Source organism: Acartia tonsa, chromosome 7 (genome assembly GCF_053477335.1).
Source record: "Acartia tonsa isolate MP-2025a chromosome 7, ASM5347733v1, whole genome shotgun sequence".
NCBI classification, from domain to species: domain Eukaryota; kingdom Metazoa; phylum Arthropoda; class Copepoda; order Calanoida; family Acartiidae; genus Acartia; species Acartia tonsa.
Window position 1 is genome coordinate 30659879 of NC_137266.1, and position 27467 is coordinate 30687345.

General features: G+C 33.5%; 2 protein-coding genes and 1 long non-coding RNA gene across 3 annotated transcripts; all 3 read right to left on the reverse strand.

The window, feature by feature from the left end:
• Positions 1-20519: 20519 nt before the first annotated feature.
• On the reverse strand, positions 20520-21227 carry LOC145324495 (uncharacterized). The gene has a single exon (XM_080167080.1). It carries the CDS (start codon positions 21225-21227, stop codon positions 20520-20522), a length of 708 nt encoding a protein of 235 aa, XP_080023206.1.
• A 30-nt stretch (positions 21228-21257) lies between these two features.
• LOC145324496 (uncharacterized) lies at positions 21258-26259 on the reverse strand. Its single transcript, XM_080167081.1, has 4 exons — positions 24133-26259; positions 22082-24064; positions 21332-21871; positions 21258-21263 (listed from the first exon to the last, which is right to left on the reverse strand). The coding sequence occupies exons 1-4, from the start codon at positions 26257-26259 to the stop codon at positions 21258-21260; spliced, it is 4656 nt and encodes a 1551-aa protein (XP_080023207.1).
• Positions 26260-26377: 118 nt separating this feature from the next.
• On the reverse strand, positions 26378-27198 carry LOC145324264 (uncharacterized). The gene is made up of 2 exons (XR_013881223.1): positions 26900-27198; positions 26378-26510 (listed from the first exon to the last, which is right to left on the reverse strand). It is a non-coding gene; the product is annotated as an uncharacterized LOC145324264 (long non-coding RNA).
• Between the last annotated feature and the right edge of the window lie 269 nt (positions 27199-27467).

Sequence of the window (27467 nt, forward strand, 5' to 3'; positions counted from 1 at the left end):
TTAAAGCAAAGCTTTTCTATATTGACTCCGTTCTTGCGTCCTTCCGTCAGTAATGTTTATTTGTTTGATTTTGTATGACATAATTATCCTATTAACATGAAATATTAAAAAGATTTACATCTTAACTGTTAATGGTTTCAAGTGAAAGTTTTATCGCTTATCTTAAAACTAAATATAAGTAGTCTTGACTGACATAATATCGACATACTATTTCTAAAATACTTTTTGGCCAATATTTACGTCGACTAAATGTCTTTGCTAAGATTATATTAACAATAAACTTACTTCATACTAGTTATATTGATCTAATAACGACACAATTGGTTGCAATTTAAGTTTTCTATGAGTGCCTGGTATTCACCTGATTTAAGAAAAACATATCCCTTACATAATAAGTATATTGCACTAGAAGGCAAATAAGACACAATAATTCGTCTAACTTAGAAGTAATTTATGTAAGATTTTTGTTAATAGCTTCTCCCATATCCTTATAATAAAGTAACAGGATGTCTGAAGAAAGAAATTTATGTTTCATTATTGGGGATTTAAATCAATTTATCGGCCATTGTCTTATCCCTTTAGATCCCCGTACTTATACACATATCCATTTGTCATAAGAATAACAACAAGGAAGACACTATGACTAATTGCGAATCTATTATTAATAATCTGTTACTATTTCATATTCTAGTGGCTGCGCCCATACATACGTTTTTGTGGGAAAGGGGGTATTTTATTTATATAGTCCATATATTTGAAAATTGTTAAGTCAACTGAGATTTTAATGAACAAACAGTTTTCAGTACGGTTTAGGTTTTCAAAAGCGAAGCTTTTCTATAATTATGTTAGGTCCGTCCGTTCAGAACAGATAACTTTGTTCGTTAATTTAGGCATGTTAGTCCTATCGATTTCAAACTTTGCATGGAGATTCCTGTAGTAGTTAAGTACGATTTAAAAAGCGTAGCAACTCTATAATCGTTACCAGTATGTCCGTACGCTCATTTTAAACTTGTTGATTTTTAACTCTTCTAACAACAAATTTTTATGCGATAGAATTATACTATTGGTTTAATTTTTGGACAGATTCCCAAGTACACTGCTATAAGCGAAGCATCTCTGTAATAAAGTCCTAAAAATGTAAGTTTGTGTTTAAACATTATTTTAAATTTAAGCAGTTTTTTTCACAAATTTACTTTCCGTTTTGTTGTGACTTTTATAAACTCATATTCTGATTATTGAATTCTGTCACTCTACAAGTATTAATATCTGTTTGTCCTTCCTATTGTTTCAGAGCTTCGCTTTAATGAATGTTGTCAACCTTGTTAATTAAAACAGGAAGGGCATCTGTTTGGACAATTTGTTCTTGATAGAGTCACCCTATTATATTAAGACTTATTACAAATAATTGAATTTAACTTAGGAAATATAAAAATTTATTTAGAATCAGAATTTATAAACCCTCAAAGTATAAGCTTGCCTAAAGGGTACTTTCTATCACTGGCAAAATTAAGGAGGTGATTACATACACCCTCATAGGGGTCCACAACAAACCTAACCTTAACGACAGTGGTAACACCCTTCGTGTTGTCTGTTTCACACCCCCTGAAGCCCACATCCCTTTCGATTTTTGTTTATGTTGTTGCAAAAATCGAAAGGGATGTGGGCTTCAGGGGGTGTGAAACAGACAACACGAAGGGTGTTACCACTGTTTTCTTCTAGTATAACCCTCTGCAGTGCACGCCACTGCATCAAATCTTGTTAATTTCATATACATGTTAAAATAATATTTGCATTCTTACCCTATTTTTTATTTAATATCCAAATGAGAATTTAATTTGGCCTTATCATTTTTGATTATACGTTCACTTATTTAAGGCTAAGCTTTACTATAATTAGGGTTGGTTCATCCTAACTTCGAAAACAGATAGCTCTAATTCTCAATGTGTAAGTTTTATAATTGACGGGTTTTGGTTATTTCTGTATAAATTCGGTACAATTAAGAAAGTCAATGGAATTATCATTTCTATTTAAAACATTTCCTAGCTTTTCTATCAATAATTTTTACGATAAAATGTTTATTCATTGAATTCGTTGTATCAAACAAGATTGTCCTTGCTAATTACAAAAATCATTCATTCAATGGACAAATATTCATTATTCATAGAAATTGTTAATACTTAATTGCAAAAAATGTTAATAAATAAAAAACTTCTTGAGTAGTTTTTGGTTTAGAAGTTATTTTTGTTTTTAATGCAAAAAAATAAAAAGCACCATATACACCTAAGTTTTAACCACAGAAGAAAAGTTAATAAAAACTTTCAGAAAATGTAAGGTTTTTTATTCATTATTACTTTTGTTATGTTTTTTACTTGTAATACATGTACTTTTTATTGAATTGTATTTTGTGACGCCGTTATATTCCGTTAAAACGGCAATAATGTTGGTATACTGGGAAAACTAAGAAAAATATACAATTTAATAATTTTGTGTTATATATATTTATCCCTGTAAATCTGTTTTTTTGGGTTTTTGTAGTTATGGTGGGATTAAGTTTGTACGTTGATAGTCAGTTTGGATTTATTTTAGCTAGGTATCCCTCCCTCCCTCCCTGGTTTATTTAAATAAATAAAGAGCTATTCCAGTAGTCCATCAGTTGATTATATAATTTTTATGTGTTATCTATTGATTTTTAATTTTATTGTATTTTAATCATATGAATAAAAATGTGTTTTATGTTCACCTAGACTAAATATATGGATTATCTATCTAAATTTGTGTTTGTTTTGAAAGTGTAGCTTCTCTATAATTGGTTTGTCAGGGAGTAATAGGTATAACATTAGTTATTTATTCTAAGGATAAATAACTATCCCTTATATTTCGTCAACAATATGCTTTATTTTTTTATATTACAATACTAAAAGTGACATTTTCTTCAAATAGTCGCAGATTAATATGTAGATTTTTGAAAATTACCTCATCAGGACACTTTGGGCATAGGGAACTTTTATAGCAAAAAAAAATCTAAGTGCCTTAATTTTCCGTTCATATTGATAACATTCATAAGTAGCGAAGCAAAAAAAATTCATAGAATGGACAAACAAACAGAGTGAGTTATAGAGCAGATGACAAGTTTTCATAACAATGAAAAAAAAGAGATAAATGCAAAAATCACGAAACCTTTACATCTTTTAAAGCATCACCGACAGAAAGACGGACAAAATAATGTATAGATTCGTCATTAGATGGGCATATTCCATAAAAATCTTCATTAAAATTTTTTGCTGTCTATCTTTAAAAGAAGCCGAGAAAATCACATTTTCCCAATATCGTAGCGGACAGATAAATTGAATTATAGAGTAGCTTCGCTACTAAAAAAAACAATAGAGCATAAATTTATTTTATGTGTCTCATAAACCCTGTTTTACCTTATTCTAAATTGTACACACAATAATGAAGTAAAAAAGTAGAACAAACCTCAAAATAAAACTTTACTAAGATTATATACAGGGTGCGTTTACAAAATTTGTGCGATGAATGCCCTAAATATTTTGCCTCTGCTTGTAATTATGGGAAATAATTTTTTTTTATAAATCCAATGACACGCTTAAGATGGATATAAGTACCCTCTTTTAATATGAAATGCGTAAGGAACGTCTTTCTTTTTTTTTCATCCTCTAAAAGATCACGTTCCCGTGGCAAATGTGTGTTTACGCAACTGCTTAGAAAATTTGTCATCCCTCATAGTAACTATTTTGCTTTTTTAACTGTCATTAGCAGCTGCGGTCCTAACATCTAGGACCTGTGTATTCGAAGGAGTAGGAAAATTGCCTACAAAATTTAAATACAAGAATTTAATAGCGTTAAACCATCAAGAGACCTATAAGAAGCTTCCATAAAATTGAGAACTCAGTACTTTCAGTAGTTATCAAAATCTTAAGCTATGGACAAAAAAATATACTACTTTATATAATAGAAGAAGTAACTTGTGGAAATATCCCAGTAGAAAAAAAGAATTTAGTGCAGGCTTCGTTTTACATTTTATATAACAGCCAGCATACTGACATGAAAAGTGTAATCACATTTTATACCAGATCCGCAGGGAATAACTTCCTAGCCAGCCATTTTAGTTTATATCATGATATATTTACTAAAAAGTAGGAAACTATAAAAAAATTACTCAACCCATCATTTAATACCTATATTTGCAACAACTTTTATTCTATAAATTCTTCCAATTTTTAACATCAACAAAAACCCCGCCCCTCTCGGAGAGAATCGAACCCGGTACTCACGGATAAGGAAACCAACATTCTATAATTAAGCTATGAAAGAATCCAATTATCAATGGTGAAAAAAGACATAGTAAACAAAAACTTATTTCTTATAGTATACTTTAAAATTTCATGGATTTTCATGTCTGTCATTTTGGCTCAGGGGTAGAGGTGAGGTTCCAGTTGGAAGGTTGTGTGTTCGAATCTACCCAACCTCAAAATATAATTTTCAATGTCCGAGATAACAAATAATATTTGGTAAAAGTAATAATATTTTTTAAAACTACATTATAACAACATTCACTTAAAATATAAAAAAGCTTTTTTTATAATTTGCTTAGAGAGTAGATATCATGACAATTGATAAAATAGTAAAACTTTAACATTGGAGGAGTTGAACCTGCAATCTTCCTATCCATACCCTAGCGCGATAACCCCTACACTAAAGAAGACTAGAAATTATGCAAGAAAATTTAGGTATAGAATACAATAACCTCTCTCCTGTACTCTGCACATAATTTTTCAGTATGGCTGAGAACCGGTTATAATCCAACGAACATAAATCGGTTTCAAAGCACTACTGTTATATGTTATTTTTAAAGGAAGAACAACTTGATGTCTATTATCCCATAATCAAATAATAATTTTTCCTGCACGGTCTAGATCCTGCAACCATTGTAATACAACACTTTGACGCTAACCACAAGACTAAAAAAGAAAAGAATTTTTCCAAAAAACGTTGACTAACCAGTTATGCATTGTATTATAAACATCTTTTCACGGAGATAAATATGTACAATTACAAGATCAAAGCCAGTTAAATTAGTCACGAAATGCCAAAGGCAAGGGCTCAAAAATTGGTTTTAATTTATTCTTAGGAGGGTGGTGGAACCCTCACTCAAAATAGTTACAAACCTTCCCAGGAACTATGATAAGCTAACCTGTAAAGGAGAACTATATTATTTCAGTAGTTAGTGAGATTCTTTGGTACAAATAAATAAACAGAGAGCCAAACAAACATCCTGCTACTTTATTATATGGATGATAGCTACAATCTTTTAAGTTACTTGCCGGGATTTGAACTGGAATTCTTAGATAAGTTACGTAAAAATTTGCCCCAAGACTACAGCGGCGAAAAAAGACAACATAATCATTTTCATAACATTTCTCTCTCTAATCAAAAAGAATATTAGCTGACACGGAGTTAAAACCTTCCAACTAGCACGATAACCTCTAAAAGAAGAATAGGTATAAAACAGTAAAATTTAAGTCAATGAGCTATGAAAACAACCGAACATTCTTGGTGAAAAAGACAAAGTAGACAACATTTTCAACACTCATTGTTTAAATTCACCATTTATAGTAAACTACTCTGTAGCTCAGTGGATAAGTTCAACTTGTAGTTATAATCCCAGCAGTCTGAAGCATATCGGATCAAAACCACCTCAGTGAACAAAAATATTATTTTTTAACATTGATAACATTGTAAGTAAAAAAAAATAAAACCAATTTTAAAAAGTCACTTAAAATCTTGGAAAAAGCAATTAAAAAAAGAGAGAGAGAGAGAGAGAGTGAGAGAGAGAGAGAGAGAGAGAGAGAGAGAGAGAGAGAGAGAGAGAGAGAGAGAGAGAGAGAGAGAGAGAGAGAGAGAGAGAGAGAAAAAATTTCAGAAAATAAAAAAAATAAATATTTTTGTTCTTTGACCGCGGAGATTTGAACACGCGACCTACAGATAAAGTAAAATCTAAAAGAAAAATTTTACTGTTACTCTACCACAGAGCTACGTCGGTGCTTAGATGTAAGGAGAAAATAGACATATTTAATCCCAAGAAACACAAATTTTTTGAAGATTTCCACAGATATAAAAATGTACAGAAGTAAGATTAAAAATGATATTTTTTGCACCGATGTCAACAAAAACTGAATAGAATATGATCCCAAATAATTTATCAGTATGACTGATATCCGCTTCTTATCCACCAGAAGCGATACTAGAAAAAGAAGAACTCAATTAAATTAATATTAAAACATAGTAGACAATATTTTAATTATATAGTCATTGTTTACAATTAGACCAATTTTCAAAATAATATTTGGTGGTGCCAATAGCCCTGTGGTTAAACACCAGTAACGTAAGATCTAGAGTTCCGGTTCAAACCTCCAATCTTTCATCAAATTTTTGGGGGAGTTGTGATTTTATTGGGTGGGGTGGAGGGGGGGGGGGGGAAGGCCAATTAACCTCCATTTTTAATTTAAGTTTTTAATTTTGGGGTGGATTGTAATTTTTTTCTAACGTGATTTTTTTGGCAGTGTGATAATACCCTCCCCCAAAATAGTTATAAACCTTCCGAGGGCCCATAAGAAACTATCCTGTATAAGAGCACCATATTGGTTTAGTGGTTAGCAAGATTCTTTTGGTACCAACAGATAGACAAACAAATGGACATCATATTTTACTTACTGATGTAAGAATAGGACAGATTTTCTACTAAAACAATTTAGTTCTAATAGTTCTTTGGTACAGTGACTGCAGAGAACCATCTATCATCCAGGTTCTAATCCCCTAATTGTTTTTTGGGGGAAGGGTGATTTTAGTTATTTTTTGGTGGGAAAAGAGAGGGGAGGTCAAGCAACCACCAGTTATAATTTTAGTTTTTTTAAAAAAATTCAAAAATTTGGATTTAAAAGAAGAATTAAATCAGTTCAGTTGTTATCGAATTCTTAATCTACAATCAAAATAACCCTTCATACTTACTACAAGGTTTTAAAAATATTCGTTTTCAATACTTGGAGGAATAGAACCGAAAACCTTTCTAACACGAGACTGCCGCTCTAAGCCCTAGACAGTAGGTATAAAGATATGTTAGACGAAAATTTAGGTGATAATAATAAAAATAAAGTAAGTTTTGCTAGAGCAAATCTCCTCTAACTTTTTTACACCTTATATTATTATTCAACCTTTATTTTATATCTTTTTTTTCTTGAAAGAAATATTACTTATAAATGAGAGGAAACACTACATTATAGTCCATTGTCCATTGCAGAATAAAAACCTATTGACATTCAATTCTTAGTGGGATTGAACCTCGAACCTTTCCAATACAAGACTGTCGCACTAGCCCCTAGACTAAAGGTGAAGAGAAATTCAGGAACTTATTTAAATCAACTAATTATAATATAACAATCTATTTAACAGAGAAATAGGAATTTCTACAATACCCCCTCTCATTCCCTCTCTTTCTCTCTCTCTCTCTCTCTCTCTCTCTCTCTCTCTCTCTTTCTCTCTCTCTCTCTCTCTCTCTCTCATGCTGTATTAATCACGGAGGTTTAGTGGGCATAATTTTTGCATAATGGAAATAATAAACAAGGATATTATTACAATGAATTTTTTTGTGTAAAATCTTATATATTGTAAAACCAAAAGAAAGTAAATAAAACATTGAATAAATCTAGCCAATCGCGTGATAATTTTAGAACGCGGACTCTAATAGTTATATAAGCAGACGCCTTAGCCCTCAAAATCACTCAGCCAATGCAATAGAAGAAGGAATCTTTTAGAATACTGAAATTGTTATAGATTTGTGTTTTGAAAAGAAAAGTTTTATCAGGGAGGGATGAGACATCATAATATAAACTTAAAATCCCACTAATTAATTTTGAATGCTTCGTACACTAAAAAAAATATAGAAATCTTCCTTGAAGGGTAAATAAAATCAGGGGGGTTGCGTGATTTTACATTTAACATTTTGGGAGTTGCGTGATTATCGCAACACAACATTTTGAGTTTTATAACATGTTTCCTTTTTCTAAAAAAAAAATTTAAAAAATATAGTAGGATCCCATACCTAATATTTTTTAAAAAGAGAGGCAAAATTATAAATATGTTTTTAAATAAAATAATGAAACTAATAAAGAGACGGAAGAAAAGGGATGATAGAAAGGGACATTAAATCTTTAAAAAATATGAATATTTGTAGTTTGATTTTTTTCTTACTTTCTTAGTCAGAGATAAGACAATGGAAGAAAAAGTTTAATATTCAGGGATAATACAATGAAAGAAAAGATTTAAAAGGCAGTGATAAGACATTGGAAGAAAAGAGTTAATAGTCAGGTATACGACAATGAAAGTAAAGGGTTAATAGTCAGGGATAAATAGCTATTAGTTGGGGATAAGACAATAAAAGAATTGAATTTTTTAGGTGGTGCCTGCACCACGATTTTTCTTGAAAAATTTCAAGAGTAAGATCACCAGAACATTTGAAAATTGCATTAATTGATGATTATGTAAATAACATTGTATTCAAGGATGTATTAATTTGAATTAATATTTGTAATATATAATAATTGAAATACAAAATAATATTTTGATCCTACAAATAATATATCAGAAGATAGTAAAGAAACGCGCAGCCAATAGCGCGCTCATAGCGCGCTCTTGGCTAGTAATAACATAATTAACAAATCGAATAATTATTTTTTTCTTTTTCAACGCAACACAACTAGTAATCTAAAGTCAATGTTACTAAACGTTTTCTTTCTATTAATCATTTTGATTCCTAGGACAGCAAGGTAAAATATGATAAGCAAAGAATCTCTATAATCAAGTCCTAAAATGTAAGTATGTCCTTAAACAGAATAGTTTATTTGCGCACTTTTGCAAAATGTTTATCTACAATTTTTAAAAATCTTTTAATCATTATTCTGCTTATAAAGTACTGACACTCAACGTTCATGTTCGTTCGTTCTAGTTTGATTTAAGAGCTTTGATGTTTGGATGTTGTCATCCTTGTTTTTAAAACTATTGTTCTAACTTTTAAGTATAAATTCTGAATTGTATCATTGTATGTTCAGATATTTGCGGTCATGGTAAAGTAATCAATTCACAATTCTATTCAAAGTTGTCAGTAAAGGTTTACTCAAACAGATTCGCGAATTCTAAACAAGTGACTTTCTTTAAATGGGAAGGTTTAGGAAAATAGCATAAACCACCCGTTTATACCAAACAATCAAAAACTAATATCAATATGGGGTCTCTCTCCAAAATTTTTAGGACTTTAATTGGTTTAAATTGTCACTGATTGTTTTTTTAACACCCTTTATAACGCTGTAGGGACTAAATCTGTGGTGCAAACGCCCAGAATCGTCTACCCGAACAAAAAGCCTAGCTCACACTATGAATGCTGTAGTACAAAAACAAGTACAAAATAAACATTTTGAGATTTCCTTTTTTGTTAGGGTAACCCTTACTAAAGAGAAAAAAAGCATTGCAAGGGTTTTGTAGCCAACTGAAAAAGAGCATAATAATTATTTCTCGCATCGTATTATAAAATTTGTTTCATCAGAAAGTTAAAAAAAACAGAAGTAGCGGATTTCATCGTATTTTCACAGTAATTTTTCCTAGGTTATTATATGTCAGGTTAGGTAAATGTTAATGATTGCCCCGCAGGGATAAAGCCCCACGCAGTGAAAATACAACGAAACCCGCTACTTCGTTCTCTTTCCATGAACCAAAAAATAAAGTGTAAGAAAAGTACTTTAAATAATTTTAATTGTAATTTAAAAACTTTATATCTGCATTTCTTAAAAAGTACTTTAAATATACAAATATTTAAAAACTCATAAAATTTTAAAATTATGTGTTCTGTGGAATTATATTTGAAATAAAGTGTTGTTAAATATTAATTATTTAACAATGAAGTTAATTTAAATTACTGACATTTCTAAATCAATATATAAAACTTTTATCTTTAAAAGTAGGATTTTACATTAAATTGCCTTTGACAGTAATTGTTTAGATATAATAACACTTACTTGTTTTAGTATTTTAAATGTTTTGTTTAAGTCTCTCATAGCCATATTTTGATATTACCTGGATGACTCAGTAAAGTTAATGACACCCTCAAACCTTAATAAAATTTAATTTTAAGTAGTAAATAATATCATATTATTTAATACGTTTAATTACCTAAGGCATTAACGCAACTTGCGTACAGTAAGGACTTGCAGTCAAGGGTTGTGCAATAAAAGTATTGGTTAAAGAAGTAATTCGTTTTCTTGACATGACCCAAAATGTTCTTAAAAAGGAAAAATGGGTTAAACGCCTGAAATAGAAGAATATTTAATATAAATCGAACTGTGCAAAAATATTTTGAAATTATATTTCTCGGAAAAAATCAATCAAATTTGTAAAATGTCTAACATTTCAGTGATCCCAGTCATGAAATAGATCAACACAGATAGACTTTCTAGTTAATACACTGATAAAGTGTTATTGATATAAATTAAAAGTTAGTCAACTCTACAATTAACAAATTTAAAAAAAAAAAAACTTTAAAAACTTTTGAATCTATAGAAAATAATTCTCAATTAAGACAAATTAAAAACCATTAAAAAATTATAAAGGGAATTATTATTTTAGGTTGGTAATATCTAGTCAAAAAAAACATGTTTATATCCTAAGAAATTTTACGGAATTGATAAAATTAAAAAGTTGTTTCTTCAATATAAAACGCATAAAATGATCAAACAAAACTGTTTTTGTTTTGTTTTTTATACTAACTAACACAGATAAGTAAAGTCTAAAGAAATAAATCCTGATAGTAATCTTCACTAGAAATAGTTGCAAACAAAAGATAAACATGGCTATAACATAGATATATATATTTCAAATATGATATAAATTTTAAATTTAATAGGTCAAATGTATTTATGACCTTAAAAAAAGAGAGTTTCTGTTAATTTGATTAATCAAAGCAATGGGCGAAAACCACTCTCCTCCCGTTTTTTTATCTCTTTTTCTGTGTGTTTAATTTTAGGTTTCAGGTATGATCCTGTAGGTCATGATCCTCCGGGAAACATTCCACGTCTCCTGTGACCTAAACATTGTTTCCTTCTTAGATTAGCTCTATTGCCCAATTATTTCACATTTTACAAAATCTAAAAAAAAGATATTTTATTTCTAGAATGAGATTGAAATCCTTCCTTTTGCAATTCCCATTGAGTTGAAGAAATTATTCTTGAATTGTCTATTAAGGGCAAGTGCAAAATGCCTTGGAGTATTAAATTCATCTCAAATCTGAGAATTTTGATCAAAACTATCACTGCTAGAAATTTGAAACAGTTTTCTATCAAAAGCTTTTGGGAAGGGATCAAAATAAGACCTCTATTTTTGCGATTTTAAAAATCCAAAATAAAAGAGGGGGGGGGGGGGGGGGTTAAATATTAAGCCATAAATTTCTCGGCTCCTATACGCGACAGGCCTGTAAATTTATGTTTTTTCTTTTTTCGATTTTCTGGCTTTAAATCTTGCTTTCTCTGCTCTTAAATTTGACAGCCTTTGTCTGTATGCCCTTTTTTAGGATGCTATACATTTCATCAACAATCTGGGACATTCCTTAACCCCAAAAATGTGACTTTTATACATCAGTAGTAGAGCAAAAGAGAATCTTTAGAAAGCTAGATTTGGGTCAATTTATAGCTGTGAACAGTCCTCTCATAATGAGGGTTTATGGTTTTGGGAAAAAAAGAAATAGAAAAAAACAATAATGAACAAAATCCTATAAACTTTCCTAAGCCAGCCTTCATTTGAAGTGTTTTCTTAGCTTTACATAGATATAAGAAAGTCTTAATAAACTCCTAGCCTTTTCTAGATCTTTGAGGGGGTAAGGTTTAAAAATATTATTTTATTTATTTACTTATTTTTAAAAATAATTATATTGATTTATCATTTAATTATAGGATTTTTCTGAGATGTTAAAACACTTTTGAAAACTGCCGTAAAGATAAAACTGACGTTGACGTGCAATTCTAAAAAATGCATTCATGGCTTATTTACTTAATGTTAGTAAATTTAACAAAAAAATCAACATTAAGGTTCAGTAGACATATTTCCAATTACAAACAGTAACTACTTTTCTTTTTTAAATTAACAAAAATCTACCAAACATAAAGTTTAGTACTTTTCACAATATGTTAGTGATAATATTCTTATGCAATCTGACCACAGATAATTTCAAAGCATTTTCCATTCATGCCTTTTTATATAACATGTTTTTTCTATTATTTTATTAGGTCATAATTCATAATTTGTAGTACAACGTGGATTTAATTTTTTTTGTAAAAAACAAAGGAAATGAATAAAACTTTTTCGGAATATTTGCTGACCAATAATTGAAAAAGGAAGGTGTTATAGTATTTTCAAAGGAGTGGATACAGCCTCTAAAAAATATCCTTTAAATAATAACATTCTCATAAGTCAAAAGGGCTAGTAATTTCTTTTTTCTTTTTTAGAGAGGTGTATCAGAAGGGTTTAGACCCCTTGTCAAGGGAGTAATATAGGCGGATGTACCCCTAGGAGTATATTCAACCCCCTAATTATGCGCTGAGTACACCACCCTTCTGCACACCTCTGGTTGTCATTCTTGTTAATATTGCCTGTCTATAACAAGTGTAAAAAAAGACTAATAATGTCTAAATCAACCATCATTATAAATTTGCTATAAACACATTTAATATTGACATAAAATCATCATTTCATAAATTATTCATAAAATAACACATTGTAAAATGATTTTTTTTGAATAAGTGATTTCTTTATAAGTAAAAAAGACAGTTACTTTCTATTTTTAACTTTCATTAAAGAAAATAAAAAGAAATAAATATATTCCATGCAACTGATAACTGCAAACGAGTATATACTTGCTTTTAAATGTTGTTTCATAAAAATATTTGATTTTTTGTGTATAAGTTATTGTTTAATAAATAATTTTGAAATATTTTAATTGTCCTTAATAATACATTAAATAAAGGACATTCAGAAAACCACCCATTTTTCAAGTGCTAGTTTTTTTTCTAGACCAACATGCCCCTAGTATTGAAAAGTCTGTGATATATTTTAAAAGATATTGACCTCTAAATGATTTATACTCCAATAAAAAGTCAGTTCTACATTCGGATGTAATATCCATTTTGTTTAAATATTTCCCATTACAGACAGTTTTTTCTTATTTCAATTTCATTTCATCAATGCTGTACAGTTTATTTAGTTAAAGGCTTTGGTAAAGTTAAATTAACATTAAATGTATTTGGGATAAGTTTTGTTAGATATTTGATACCCACAATAAAAGTATTAGTCTAAATTCTTTCCTGCTTTAAGAGAAAGCTACTCTGGACCGTTTAAGAGATCTATCTGGACATCCCAAAACTAATTCATATGATTTTATTAATTCTGTGAACGGGTAGAGTCTCTGTCGTGGCAACGCCTCTTAAGGAGCGTTCACAGTAGCTTTTCCTTTGTTTCTTGCTCCTGCCGAGGGATCTAACCCTGCAGGGCCAATTGCCTAACCCTATGGGCCAATAAGCTAACCTAACCTAAAATAACCTATGAAAGGGTACTATGAGAATACGACGAAACGCCCCTAAGGAGGCGTTGCCACGAAAGAGACTATAACCCTTTAAACTCTTACAATAACCATGTTTAGCGCCAACTGCTATCGTAAAATGGCTTTAGAAGTCTTTACATAATACAAAGAAAACCGAAATTGTCATCTACATTTTTTTCTTAGTTTTAAAATGTTTAACAATGGCCCAGTCTAATGTACAGGGGTTAATATATAATTGTATATAGCTCACTGTTGGCCTCAACATCTCATATTTTTGTTCTTATCTCACCATTAATGGTCTGACCGGTTCACACACCAATGGATAGGAAAATTGGCAAAATTTACATTTTAAATACACAAAGTTTTACTTCAGTAATATCAGCATTGAAGTATTTTTTTTAAGATAGAACTTGCAATGAAAAACTTGCAATATGCAATGAAAAAGAGTTCTTTGTTAAGCTACTGGTAAAGCTAAGATTTTAGTTAGCTCTTGAAGAAACTCAAGAACTACTTTTAAGTTAAATATTCAAAAAGTGATTTTCAATTGACATTACGACGTATTTAGTCTGATGATATGATAAGAACAAAATTTTTTGATAAAGACTTGAAAGAAAGACTTATAATTGGCTTTCAAAAAAACATTTAATTAATTGTTCAAGTAGTTTTACAGATTCTAACGGACATATACACATGAAATAATTGTAACATCATAGTATTTCAATTTTTAGTGATGAAGCTACTCTTCAATTCAGCTTGTATGTCAGTCCATCCCTTCGTTCATCAGCCCGTAACGAAAGTGGGTAAAGATTTTTTGTGAGATACCATTTCTAAAGAAAATCCAAAATACCACTTTTTTAATCTATCAGTACGTCGGTCATCATGCTACAAAAGCCAAATAAATTCATATTAATTTTCTTGATATTTAAGGCTGTTGTAATCCTTGTTGTCATTACATACATAGTAGACTTGCAAATAACACTTTACTTTAATGATAAAACTTCTTTTTAACCAATTTTCCTCACCATTATTGCCAGGACCATTTCGATATATATTGAGTTCCATTGATATATGGTGGCTTACATACAGAATATTTTTCAATTCATACCTACAGTTACACACATACACACACATATATATATACTAGCTTAGTAGTTCTTTATTTCAATTTTAGAATATTTATGTTTTTTCTTTTCCAATTGAATATGTTTGTTTTTTATATTTGTAAGGTACATGGGAACTCTCAAAAATTGGTCTCTAAAATGTTTTTCATCATTTTTATAATTGATTTTTGATGATTTAAATAATATCTAAATGTAAATGTAGAATTATGTTCATCTATGTATTTAAAATTATAATTAGCTATTGAAGGGTTCAGTAGCATACCTACTTTATACCACTAGAATTGAGTACAAACATAACCTACGACTATAGTCCATTTCAATTCCAAATATATCTTTTCAGTGATCTAAAGGGATAAGACAATTGTCGAATTATTAATGTACATTTCCAATGATGATATACAAAATTAACCTAGTAGATTACAATAAGTGGTTGGAACGTTTGGACACTCAACTAAATGAACCTACCAATAAAAATTCATAAAAATTCCTCAAGCAAGGTTGTTAAGCCAACAAATAAGAAAAATGTAGTGTAAGACTTTGGGGACTATTATATTTAACAGCCCAATGGCCCTCCCTAATTTCTTCTAGTTATTTGAAATCTTTGATTTTGATTTCCTAAAATTGTTATTCTTAAAAACTATGGTTTATAATTTCCCCCTAAAACATTTATATTGCCTGGCTTAAATGACTTTTAAGACATTTTTCCAATAAATTGTATTTGCATTTCTATAAGTGTTGAAGATAACTTCTTTTTATTGGCATTCAAATGTAAACAGTAGACATAATATATATAGATGTACATCTGACCCTATTTGTAGTCAAACTTAAAAAGGAATATTGGGTTAGCAGACAAATACCTTTATATATATGCGAGATACGGACGTAAAAATTTTGACGAATTATTTCTGAGATATAATTTTCAGAAAGCTAACTTAATTAGACAAGGACCAATCAGTCACAACTCCAAATGATTTTTTAGTATGAAAAAGTAATTAGTATCTTATTTATAATGTTTTTAAATGTACTAATTATGTATATTTTTTAGGTTTGTTAACCGCTTTTATGAAATTTCAATAAAAACTTGACAATCACCTTCTTAGTCATTCATCCCATTCCTGGCCAGCACTCTATAATTAGACGTGTATACGTCATAAATCGGACTTGTCCGGATTGAGTCCGTAACAAGTATTTCTCTAGGTTATATCTATTATGTAAATCAATACGGGAATAAATGCTGACTTCGATTATAATGTTTTCATTTTAAAATATTGTTTTCTTCATATTTTTAAACAAGCACACTGTGTGCTTAATAAGTGAGTTATTCAGCTAAATATAAAAAATAACTTTATATTAACAACTTTATTTGAAGTATAACGTCCTTTAAGGTCTCACTAACCACTAAACCCATTGAGTTCTCCTTTTTAAGAGAAGCTTTAAATACTTACCTTAAAGTTTTAGGCTGTTTCTAGATTAAAATCTTTTGGGTTGTAAGACTATTTCAAGTTTCTATTTTCCATTCTCAGACAGAGCCCTTATATGCCAGGGGCTTAACTGAACTAAAGAGTAGCTGCACTTAAAAATGAAGAGGATATAAATTAGTTGAATGATTGTGTTGATTATAGTTAATGATATAGTAAAAATACTTATTCCCATTATATATTATTATAAAAACTAATTTGTTAACACTTTGAGAGAAGCTACTATTTAACTCCAAGGTAATGTTAATACTTTAATGACACTTTTCTAGTAAAAAAAAAACTTTGTGTAGAGTTTTTTTTGTAAGCAACGTAGCATTAATATACCTAGGAATTTAGGAAATATAACTTTGATTACACGACCTTTTTTAAGAAGTCATTTCTGTGCATGATAATGAGTTATGCCTGTTTATTGTCAATGACGTCCCTCCCTAGTCTCACAATCCTTATACTAAAGGAACAGGATGTTTTTCTGTGTATCTGTGTGTCTCTACCAAAGGATCTCGCTAACCGCTGAACCGATTGGGTTCTCCTTAACAGGGTAGATGCTCATATGTCCCGGGAAGGTTTTTAACTATTTTTGGGAAGGGTACCACCACCCTCCCAAGAGAAATCACAATAAAATCGAAAAAAAATAAAATATTTCCGCCGCATAGTGTCGCTAGCATAATCGTGCTGTATAGAAGCATGAATTTAACAGCTGATAACATAGACAAATTATTTATCAAATTAGATATTTAAAATAAAAAAAAACATTTAAATGTCACTAGAGGCCTCTAGGGGCGTAGCCGCTAGTTGATGATATAGCAGCAATGTGTGTGTATCATTTTTACTATCATTTGTTTATATCTGTGTAGAACAGATTCGAACATAACATCTGTAACTGAACGATATCAACATTGACGTAGTGGGAAATCAAACTACCGAGTGAGTGGTTACAGCTGAGGCTAACTGGATCAGAAAGGAAAAGTTTTACATTTGTCAAGTAATGTTAAAACAAACACACACAATTTTGCATTCATACAACTAAATCTTGACATTGAATAGAGAAAAGTATGGTTCCAAAAAGAGACCAGTAAAGCATTGAAAATTAATAGAAGCAGGAAGAATAATGAATAAAAATTTGAATAGCAAGGTGTTATTTTTCTAATAAACTTGAAAAACTTTACTAAGTATGTGTCTAATGATACTATTAACCAAAAAATAAATTTGATGACTTTGCAAATGGACCAATCTTGACCTTGTTCTTATAACAAAGGACTTAATCATTTATTAGGAGCTTCTATTGTCATTTCCTTGCCGCTGACAAGGACAAATTATCAAGGAACCTTGAATTAAAATGACATTTGTAGTTTTTGGTTTATAATGTATTATGGTTTTCATTCACAATCATTTTATAATACAAAACTATGAATTTTAAATGAAGTAGAGTAAAGTATCTCTTTGTAGGTTTTTCGAAGTTTTTTTTCAAAACTGCTTTAGATATTACAAAGCCTTAAAAACAAGAAGCTAGATATAGTTATTTAAAAAGAATTGAGACGAAAAATTATAAATGAATAAGCCAAAAAAATTAATAACAACAGTATTTAAATAGTTGGCTTTAAAATTTAGGCTACTTCTCTCAAATTTTTTATCAAGTAATAAAAACTGTTAGTATCAAAACTTTTTGTTTCGGTACAACGGCATTTGGCTGGCCGTTTACCAGATCTTTACGTACAGACGTACGAAACCTGCTACTTCCCACAAGAATCAAAACCAGCATAGTTACTAATACAATTTATTGTATGAAAACGGTCATGCTGAAATAGAAAATAACAAAATTAATAATCAAATATTAAAATGTTAAATACATGATAAAGTAAATCTTGTAAAAGAGAATAAATCTTTTTCTTATTTGGAACAATCGTCTTTTTTAATAAAATAAATATTCATTATGAGAGGTTGCGTGACTTCGAAATTATATTTTAAAATGTATAAGAAGGCTAGGGTTATTTTTTGCTTAAAATTAATCAAAATTAAATGCGAGTTTGAAATTCATAAACAAAATCATTATAGACTACGATTAAAATATTCTGATACAAAAATAAATTAATTACTTGGTCTAATTTAAGTAAAAATGAAAGATTAATTTGCCGTCTTAAAAAAATCACTCCATTCCATTAAAAATGGTTAAAGAAAGAATTCTTACCGAAGTTTTTGTTCCTGTAAAGCCGGGAAGCACTCAAAGGTATTTTTCAGTACGGACAACACCACAATTCTGACTATACATGGTTTTTTATCACACAGATATTCCGCACATTTTGAAAGATAGATTAAAGATGGCCACGCTAGCTTTGTTTATGGTCTAAGCGCAAGCGTTGTTTTGATTGCCGCGTCCAATTATGAACTTTCAATTTGAATCTCGGCGCTTTCCAAACTGCCATTAATGATAAGGAAAACAAAAGGATAAAGGTTCGAGTTCACAAACGCATCACACTATTATACTTCCAATACACACCCGCCTGAAAGTGGGGAATCGAACATTACACCATTCAGATTTTCAACTTTGTGTGCAGACAATGTCCACAAAAGTCACAATTCAAAACCACATAAATTACAAGAGTTTTAAATTTTGGCCTTTTTGGCCTCAAATTTGCTAGTAATAATATTCACGAATACTCGTACTAACACAAAATGACACAATTCCACAAAAATGTAGGAATAAAGGAATAGGATATAAAACATTCTTCATTGAAAGCTTACACATTCACTACTCACTCATAACACTTAATCTCATGGCCTCACAATTTTTCGAAATAAACAAATAGTTATTTGAATTTGTTAGACCATGTAATGCAATACATAATAATAACTTAAAATAAGTACCCAAACTTTAATTAGGTATCTAATCATTAATAATGATAATAATAATATTCTTAATATTAGAATAACCTTAATGCTAAACATAATCTGCATTAATCATCAAATAATTCATTCAAATCTTTTTAATAAAAGAAGAATAATTATTAAAAAAAATTCTTTTCAAACAAATCTTTTTTGTTAAAGAAAAGTGAAAATGCATACGTAAAATCTTTCTTCGATCAAATCTTTATGTAAAAGATAGATAAGAAAATAATCCTTAAATCTAGATAAACAGAATAATCAAATAAAGTAAAATTATCCTTAATCTAAACATATCATCAAATAAAATATCCTTATATCTAAGAACATATAAAAGAACTGTATTAATTCATCAATAAAACATCAAAATGAAAGTGAATTTGCATTTTTGCATATGCGAATTTTAAATTAAGCTCAAAGTAAAAGAAAAGTCTCAAAAAGTGTTTATTTGGCAATTTCTCTTTGGCTGAATAGATAATAAGCTTTTCCGTGTACTTATTTATACAGTCTTTTAAAATTAAGAGCAATTGGGGCCTCAGTTCAACCTGAACCTCGAAAGCTTGCAGATCAAACCGACGCACTACAATTATAATAATGCCACGTGCGACGAGTCCTGTTTATGGTTATGTTTTGTTTCTTTTTTGTGTAACCGTGAACAGGATTCCTGGCGCGGGGCTCAATTCACGAACATTTCTGAAAAAGATAGAATGAAAAATGTTCCAAAGTTAAAATCTTCAAATAAAGAAGGAATCAAAGAAACTACGAAAGAATCTTTTTAAAATTATCAGATATTTCTTAAGCTTTAGTTTTGCTGTTATGCAAGGTCTTCAGCCGAGGAAACAGAGCTGGAAGGCTTTGTATAGCAGTTTCATTAGGCTATACTCATCGAAATAAAATCAAACAAATCAAAGTAAATCTGCTGTGTTCATAAAATTACTGCTTTTTTGTTTTTAGGTAATCTTCAGAACGAAATTAAAATATAATAATCTTAATATATAGTTAATATTAAATTATTTGTAATGCATGTAATATAAAAAGATATTTTTAAAATGATCAAATGTGTTTCATTTCTATTCTTATCTGTATATATCATATTTCATGTTTGTTAAACAAGGAACGATAATAATGCTTCGCATCCAAATTTTAAAAAAATACGTACCTAAGATTTTTTACGCGAAAAAATCCCAGGTCCCGATCAAATAAATCCGTAAAGAAAACTTATGTATTCAAATAAAAAACTTTAGTTTTATGCGTTGGAAATAAAATTTTGAGCTCATTTATAATTTTAAACGAAATTGTAAGGAAATTTGCGTCAATTATAAATTTTAAAAAAATACGCAATTGTTGAAAGTTAAAAAAAATACGCGATAAGAACGATACTAATAAAAATACTTAATCGTCTTGGGAATCATCTTGGGGTAGGTTTACTTTCAACAATCGTCTTGCAGAAATCTCGTTATCCGTGGCTTCAACATCATCGGACAATTTGAAACGGGCTACAACTGTATGGCCACCGCCACGTACGTCTTGAACTCTGCCGAGGCGATACTTCTTAACCAAGTTGGTGCACCCGTCAACAAGAACGACATCTCCAACGCTCAGCGGAACTTGATTGCGTCTCCACTTTACCGTGCGCAATAGCTCAGGCAGCAGCTGCTGCTTGTAGACTTCATGGAACTGTCCAGTCAGCTCCTCCAGATGGCCTAAACGGCGTGTAATTCTATCTCTGGAACCGGTCTCGAACGAGCAAATCCTGTCGTTAGCTCTGCCACCCAACAAATCAGCAGGAGAAATGATTCTCCATGTGTTAACATCATTCCCTTGTGTAGCATAACTCAAGGGTTTAGAGTTTAAAACTCTAGCAGTTTCAGCAGTCAGCAGCAACAACTCATTGTGATTGACAACAGCTCCACACAACTTCTTATTGAGGACACGCTTGACCATGGCGACCTGGCGCTCAACACTTCCAACATACGAATGAGCGCCAGTCAGTACAAGGTGCCACTCAAAACTCACATCAGACTTCTTCATAACTTCATCAAGTATTCTTTTCGAGCCAAGAAAATTGGTGCCGCGATCTGTAGTTACGACTCTGGGCATATTGTAGAATGCTTGAAGCTTTCTGAGGCCTCAGTACTGTAATCCAGCAGAACATCAATAAACACTGCTTGTGTAAAACGACAACAAGCAATTAACAACCAAACCTTGTACTTGGCTGGATTCTTCCTGGTGCGGACTCCAGGCCTTGTAACTTCCATCGGGCCTGCAAGGTCAAGATGAACATGGAAGAATGGAACTGAAGATTCTAACCTGTCGGGCAGGACGTCTGCCATAGTTGGGGCTGAACGACGTGCATACTCTAGACAACAACTGGAACATGATTTGACAACCTTCATAGCTTCTTGGCGGCCACGTGATATCCAAGCATACCTGCGACTCTGTACCAACGTTTTTCTATGACCGGCATGGCCAAGTTCATCGTGGGCCTGCTGCAGGAACAGTCTGGCCAAGTTATTGTGACGATCAATCAAAATAAGGCCAGGGGAATCCTTGAACAGCTTCTTCTTTCCCTCGGCTGCTGCCTCCAAGGCCTCGTCCCCACAGGACCTCATCTTGAGGACTCTGAATTTACGAACAGGATAATAGCCATTATTACCAACGATAGGCCAGTACACCTCAGTCTCGTGATAATAAGGTTGAAGACTATCAAATTTACCTTCAGCCTCCATAATCATCTCCTTCTCCTGGTTGTATGATGCCAGGAATAAATCACACACCACATCTAGGTAGGTAATTGAAAAAATGTGGTTGCCATAAAACTTGGAATCAACTAGCGGCTCTTGTCCAGCTGGAACCGAAACTCCCGTGGGCTCTTGTCCAGCTGGAACCGCAACACTGATCGGCTCTTGTCCAGCCGGAACCGAAACTCCCGTCGGCTCTTGTCCGGCTGGAACCGAATCATTCATCGGCTCTTGCCTGGCCGGAACTCGTTTCTTAACAAGCAACAACTTGAAACAGTTGGCAGCTCTGATCACCGCCTGCATAGTATTACGTGCCTGCCTGTAGGTACGTCGTGCTAAAGTTCTCCAGAAATCAGTATCTACTACCTGGACGGCCATACACTTCAATCGGACCATGCGCTGATTCATCTCAGCCTCTGGGATGGGGTGATTTACTTCACCCGCCGTCTTTACAGGCCACTGGTCCTGCTCCAGGCGTAGCCATTCAGGCCCATCCTGATACCTGGATCCTGGTGAAACATCTTGAATGGTACAGGCACCTCTGGTGGCAAGATCTGCAATGTTCTGATCTGTAGGAAGCCAGCGCCAATCCTCTGGGCTGGTCAGCTGTTGGATCTCACTCACACGATGACTGTTAAATATGTTTAACATCACTGATTCAGACACGATTTGCGATATGGCGCAAGTGCTGTCGCTAAAAAACATCTTGCCTGCTACTGCAAACGGCAGGGCTCGGACAATTGCGTCCGCCAATCTTGCCATTAATAAACATGACAACAACTCAAGTCTTGGAATAGACTCAATCTTAACAGGAGCCACACGACTCTTGCCACTGCATAAAATCACTTCGAAGCCCCTGGCTGTTGGCCAACGTAGGTAGATGATGGCTGCGTAGGCTGAACTTGAAGCATCAGAAAAACCAATGATGGTTGGGAGCCCCAGTGGCTCATCAGGAACTAAAGAACGTTGAAATGGCACTTCTCCAAGCTTAGCCCTGTCGGCCAAACTGTCAACAAAGTCATCTCTCAGCTTGGCAGGAACATGCTCATCCCATGATACGCCACTAATGCAAACCTCCCGAAGTATAAGCTTGGACTTCAGGAGTAGTGGGCACATGAGGCCAAGAGGATCATACAATTGCTGTACGACCCGCCAAATCTCTCTCTTCGTTACACATTCTGGCATGGCTCTCCATAAATCTAACAGATCAAGGTCCTCCAGCAATTTTGGGCCCTTTATCTTGGCGCCATGGTTCACCCGAGCAGGTAAAGTAAGAACATCTTCTCTGGGGGCCCATTGAATGCCCAGTACCTTAACAGGATCAATATCATCTCCAGAATAAATAACTGATTTAAAGCTGAAGTTGCCAGGTTCAATCATTTCCTTCAACTCTTCGACCATTTTGACGGCTTCTGGCTTGCTATTATGGCCGCCAGTATGGTCATCAATGTAGGTACACTGCTCCAGCTTGATAGCTGGAGCATCCTGATGCAGTACAAACTTGGAACCGGTAGGTTGTTGCTCACTTCTCCACAGGTCCTGCTTTGCAACTACCTCTGCTCCCTTTACGTATTCAGATCCATAAACATCATGAACATCTTGGCGGCTGTGCCCTCCAAAAATCTGTGCTGTAAGTCTCAGGGCTGTGACGGCGAAATCGCCTGCCAATTTCTCCCCGAAGTTAACTTTTTTGGTCAAGTAAACTTCGGGGTTGGCATGTTCATCCTCTGCAAACCACACTCTCTTCAGCTGCGAATCTTCATATGTGGCCGCCAAAGAATTGTAAAATTTACAGACATCACAAACACAGGCACACTTGTAACTTCTGAACCGAATAAGATTGTGAAACAAAGTGTAGGTAGGTTGTGGGCCGTCCATCATAATATGATTTAAACTTGTTCCATTGCAGGTCAAGCTAGAGTTTGCGCAGATTCTCAAGGGGGTAGAAATGCTATCCTTGAAGGCCGTCACTAATGAATTAAAATAAACTGGACCTTCATATGCTAAGTCTTGTGGCGTGGCTTTGACGTACACCCCACGGGACACCGCCTCCTTGAACACCTTACAGAATACGTCATATTCGCCGTTTTTTATCATGCGCCGGCGATCACGAAGCGCAATATTATACGCCTGCCGCGAATTGTTTGGCAGCGTATGTGTTGGCAGCCGGTATGGATAAGCTGCCGTCCACTCATTCTTCACAAGATCCAATGTTAAACCTTCTTTTATCAGATCCTGTTTTCGCTGATCAACGGCTGACTTGCCTGACGCAAGTGCCAGCCCGTGCATCCACTGCACAGCTGCGGCGGCTGCACGCCTAACGCCTCCGACGATAGGAAGTCCATCGCTGCAACTTCCAACTTAGTAACTTTACAAACAACTGGCTTACTAACAGGCTTTCCATCGGCAGAAACAACAAGGAAACCTGTGCCAAAAATGCTGCGGTATAATCTTGACTTGCCGATGAGTTTATCCGCCGCTGGAAACGTCGTGAGCGTGACATGCCCTAAGAGAATATCAAGTGGTCCATTGACCAATGAAAAATCCTGTGGCCTCATATCAAACAAAGCAGCTGCGGCGACTGGGTCCATGCTGCGCAGCCCATCTGTATGTCCAATTGTGTGAACAACAGCTGCTTCCATAACATGCTTGTTCTTGTTACGGTCAACCAGGCAGAGTTTAACTGTTGGGCATGACTGAACTTTGCCATCAGCCATTGAAATAGTAGCAACACGTCCAGTAGAGGGCAACTGCAACTTCTTGGCAATAGACTGTGTAACCATGGTGAGGTTGGCACCTGTGTCCCACATCCCAGACACAGGCACCTTCCTCTTGTAGACATCCAGCGCGTCCAGCTTCTGGAGCATCAACATGTAATTATTCTCACCCAAAAATGGCGCTTCATAAACAGCTGAAATCTGGGCGACGGACTCATGGAGGAGGGAGTTATGTTTCTGTCCACAATTGTTGATCCTGCAGCCTCCAAGCTTCTCAGCACGCGGACACTCTGAGGCGCGGTGCCCCTTGTTAAGACATAAGAGGCACCCGCCGATTTTCATCACAAACTCTTTCCGTTCTGGAACAGACATGGTTGTAAACTTCGAACATTTAAACAAAAAATGATCTCCACTGCAGCCGTCTGACGGACAGGACTGCTTCTTCTTGAACTTGCTAGGTGTACCAGGTTTACCTACGGCGGCCGCAGCTGCGGCAGGATTACCTTTCTTCTTGGACGGCGTGTCCAAGCCGTGGCTGCTGCGCATCAATAATGCGCCACGCTGCTGCTCTAGTATATCCAGCAGCTTAGGCACATCGGGAACGTCCATGCTCCCGAGTGCAAGGTCGAGTTTATCCTGAAACTCTTTTGGCAGTTTCTTAGATAACATCTCCAACAATAAAACTGTGAGCCATTGGCTTGTAGAAACTGCGTCCTTACCATCAGCCTTGGTCATCTGCTCGAGCTGGTTGATGGCACCTGAGAACTCGGCGAGAGCGCTGACAATCTGGCCACTCTCGGACAATTTACCTTTCTTGTCCCAGTTGTTGAATATACACAACATCTGTCTGGTTCTAGATTTGAACAGTTGGTCCAAATACGTCCATTGCGCTGCATGCATGGCAATCTGTTGCAACTGCAGCCTCAACGGTTTATCCTTCATTACTCGTTCACAACTTAACACCATCTGCAGGTAGCTGGGCTCATATCCAGTAGTAAGCTTCTGGAAATTCTCCTTAAATTGCGCATAAGAAGATTCTTGCCCATCGAAGCTGGGAAGGAGTTTCTCGTCTAGGCGTGGCATGTACCCATGAGGCGAGAACATCGGACTGGCAGCAAACGATTGAGCGCCAAATGACGGCAGCATAGGATCTACCGAGGCACCCGAGACTGGCGTAACAGGCTCTTGCTTAGCCTTTGCCAGCGTGTCCATCAGTTTAGTCATATCACTGATAATTTTAGTTGGTAGAGGTATGTAATCACCTTTAATAACTTTCACTATCTGCATACAACGTTGTTGCAAACTGTTTTTGTGAGCTGCAAGATCATCACTAAGAACTAAGACCTCATTGTTTATCGCTCTTAGCTCATCTATGGCACTTAATGTAAGTTTTAACTCGCTATAGTTCTTTCGTGCCGTGATAATGTCACTATAAAAATCTTTTAGGTTATTATCATCCTGGATTAACACATACAGCTGTTGAAGACCGCTCATGGTACGTTCAAGATTTAGGTTCGCATCATGAACAAGGATGCATTCCTTGGTGAGATTAACATTGATGTCTGCGGTATCCGAAACTACCTGCATCACTCTGTCTAACTCTTCGGTTATCACTTCAACTGCCCTAGGCAATCTGTCCGACAATAATTCATACCTAGTCTTTTTAGGTGCCATTTTCACTTTTGTTAACACTGATTACAACTATAGTCACGTGTAGAATTTTATTCACATTCAACACATACGGTAACTGTCACTGGCTTTGACTGGCTGACTGGACTTCTTACCGTTTTCATTGTTTCGGTACAACGGCATTTGGCTGGCCGTTTACCAGATCTTTACGTACAGACGTACGAAACCTGCTACTTCCCACAAGAATCAAAACCAGCATAGTTACTAATACAATTTATTGTATGAAAACGGTCATGCTGAAATAGAAAATAACAAAATTAATAATCAAATATTAAAATGTTAAATACATGATAAAGTAAATCTTGTAAAAGAGAATAAATCTTTTTCTTATTTGGAACAATCGTCTTTTTTAATAAAATAAATATTCATTATGAGAGGTTGCGTGACTTCGAAATTATATTTTAAAATGTATAAGAAGGCTAGGGTTATTTTTTGCTTAAAATTAATCAAAATTAAATGCGAGTTTGAAATTCATAAACAAAATCATTATAGACTACGATTAAAATATTCTGATACAAAAATAAATTAATTACTTGGTCTAATTTAAGTAAAAATGAAAGATTAATTTGCCGTCTTAAAAAAATCACTCCATTCCATTAAAAATGCTTAAAGAAAGAATTCTTACCGAAGTTTTTGTTCCTGTAAAGCCGGGAAGCACTCAAAGGTATTTTTCAGTACGGACAACACCACAATTCTGACTATACATGGTTTTTTATCACACAGATATTCCGCACATTTTGAAAGATAGATTAAAGATGGCCACGCTAGCTTTGTTTATGGTCTAAGCGCAAGCGTTGTTTTGATTGCCGCGTCCAATTATGAACTTTCAATTTGAATCTCGGCGCTTTCCAAACTGCCATTAATGATAAGGAAAACAAAAGGATAAAGGTTCGAGTTCACAAACGCATCACACTATTATACTTCCAATACACTTTTCCTCAAATAATTTATAGATAATTTTAATTATGAAAACGAAATATTATGCATACATTAATTTATGCCAATATTTAAGAGAGACAACTCATAATTGCTGCGTTACTTTTGTATGCAATGGTTCTTGTTACACACATATTTGACAATTCTACAGTTGTATGTGTAAGGAAAGTTTAAAAACTTGGTAAATAAACAAAAGTAAGAACAAACAAACTGGCGTTTTCTCTAAAATTGATGTGTATAATACTCACCACCCCTCC

Excerpts from the sequence above, each read along its gene's own strand:
- LOC145324495 (XM_080167080.1), bottom strand. The coding sequence starts at position 21,227 with ATGCCCAGAGTCGTAACTACAGATCGCGGCACCAATTTTCTTGGCTCG.
- LOC145324496 (XM_080167081.1), bottom strand. The coding sequence starts at position 26,259 with ATGGCACCTAAAAAGACTAGGTATGAATTATTGTCGGACAGATTGCCT. Across the intron at positions 24,065-24,132 it reads CGGGCTGGCACTTGCGTCAG|AATGAGTGGACGGCAGCTTA; the intron begins GCAAGTCAGCCG and ends GATCTTGTGAAG. Across the intron at positions 21,872-22,081 it reads AAGAGCCGATGAATGATTCG|GAGAAGGAGATGATTATGGA; the intron begins GTTCCAGCCGGA and ends TCATACAACCAG.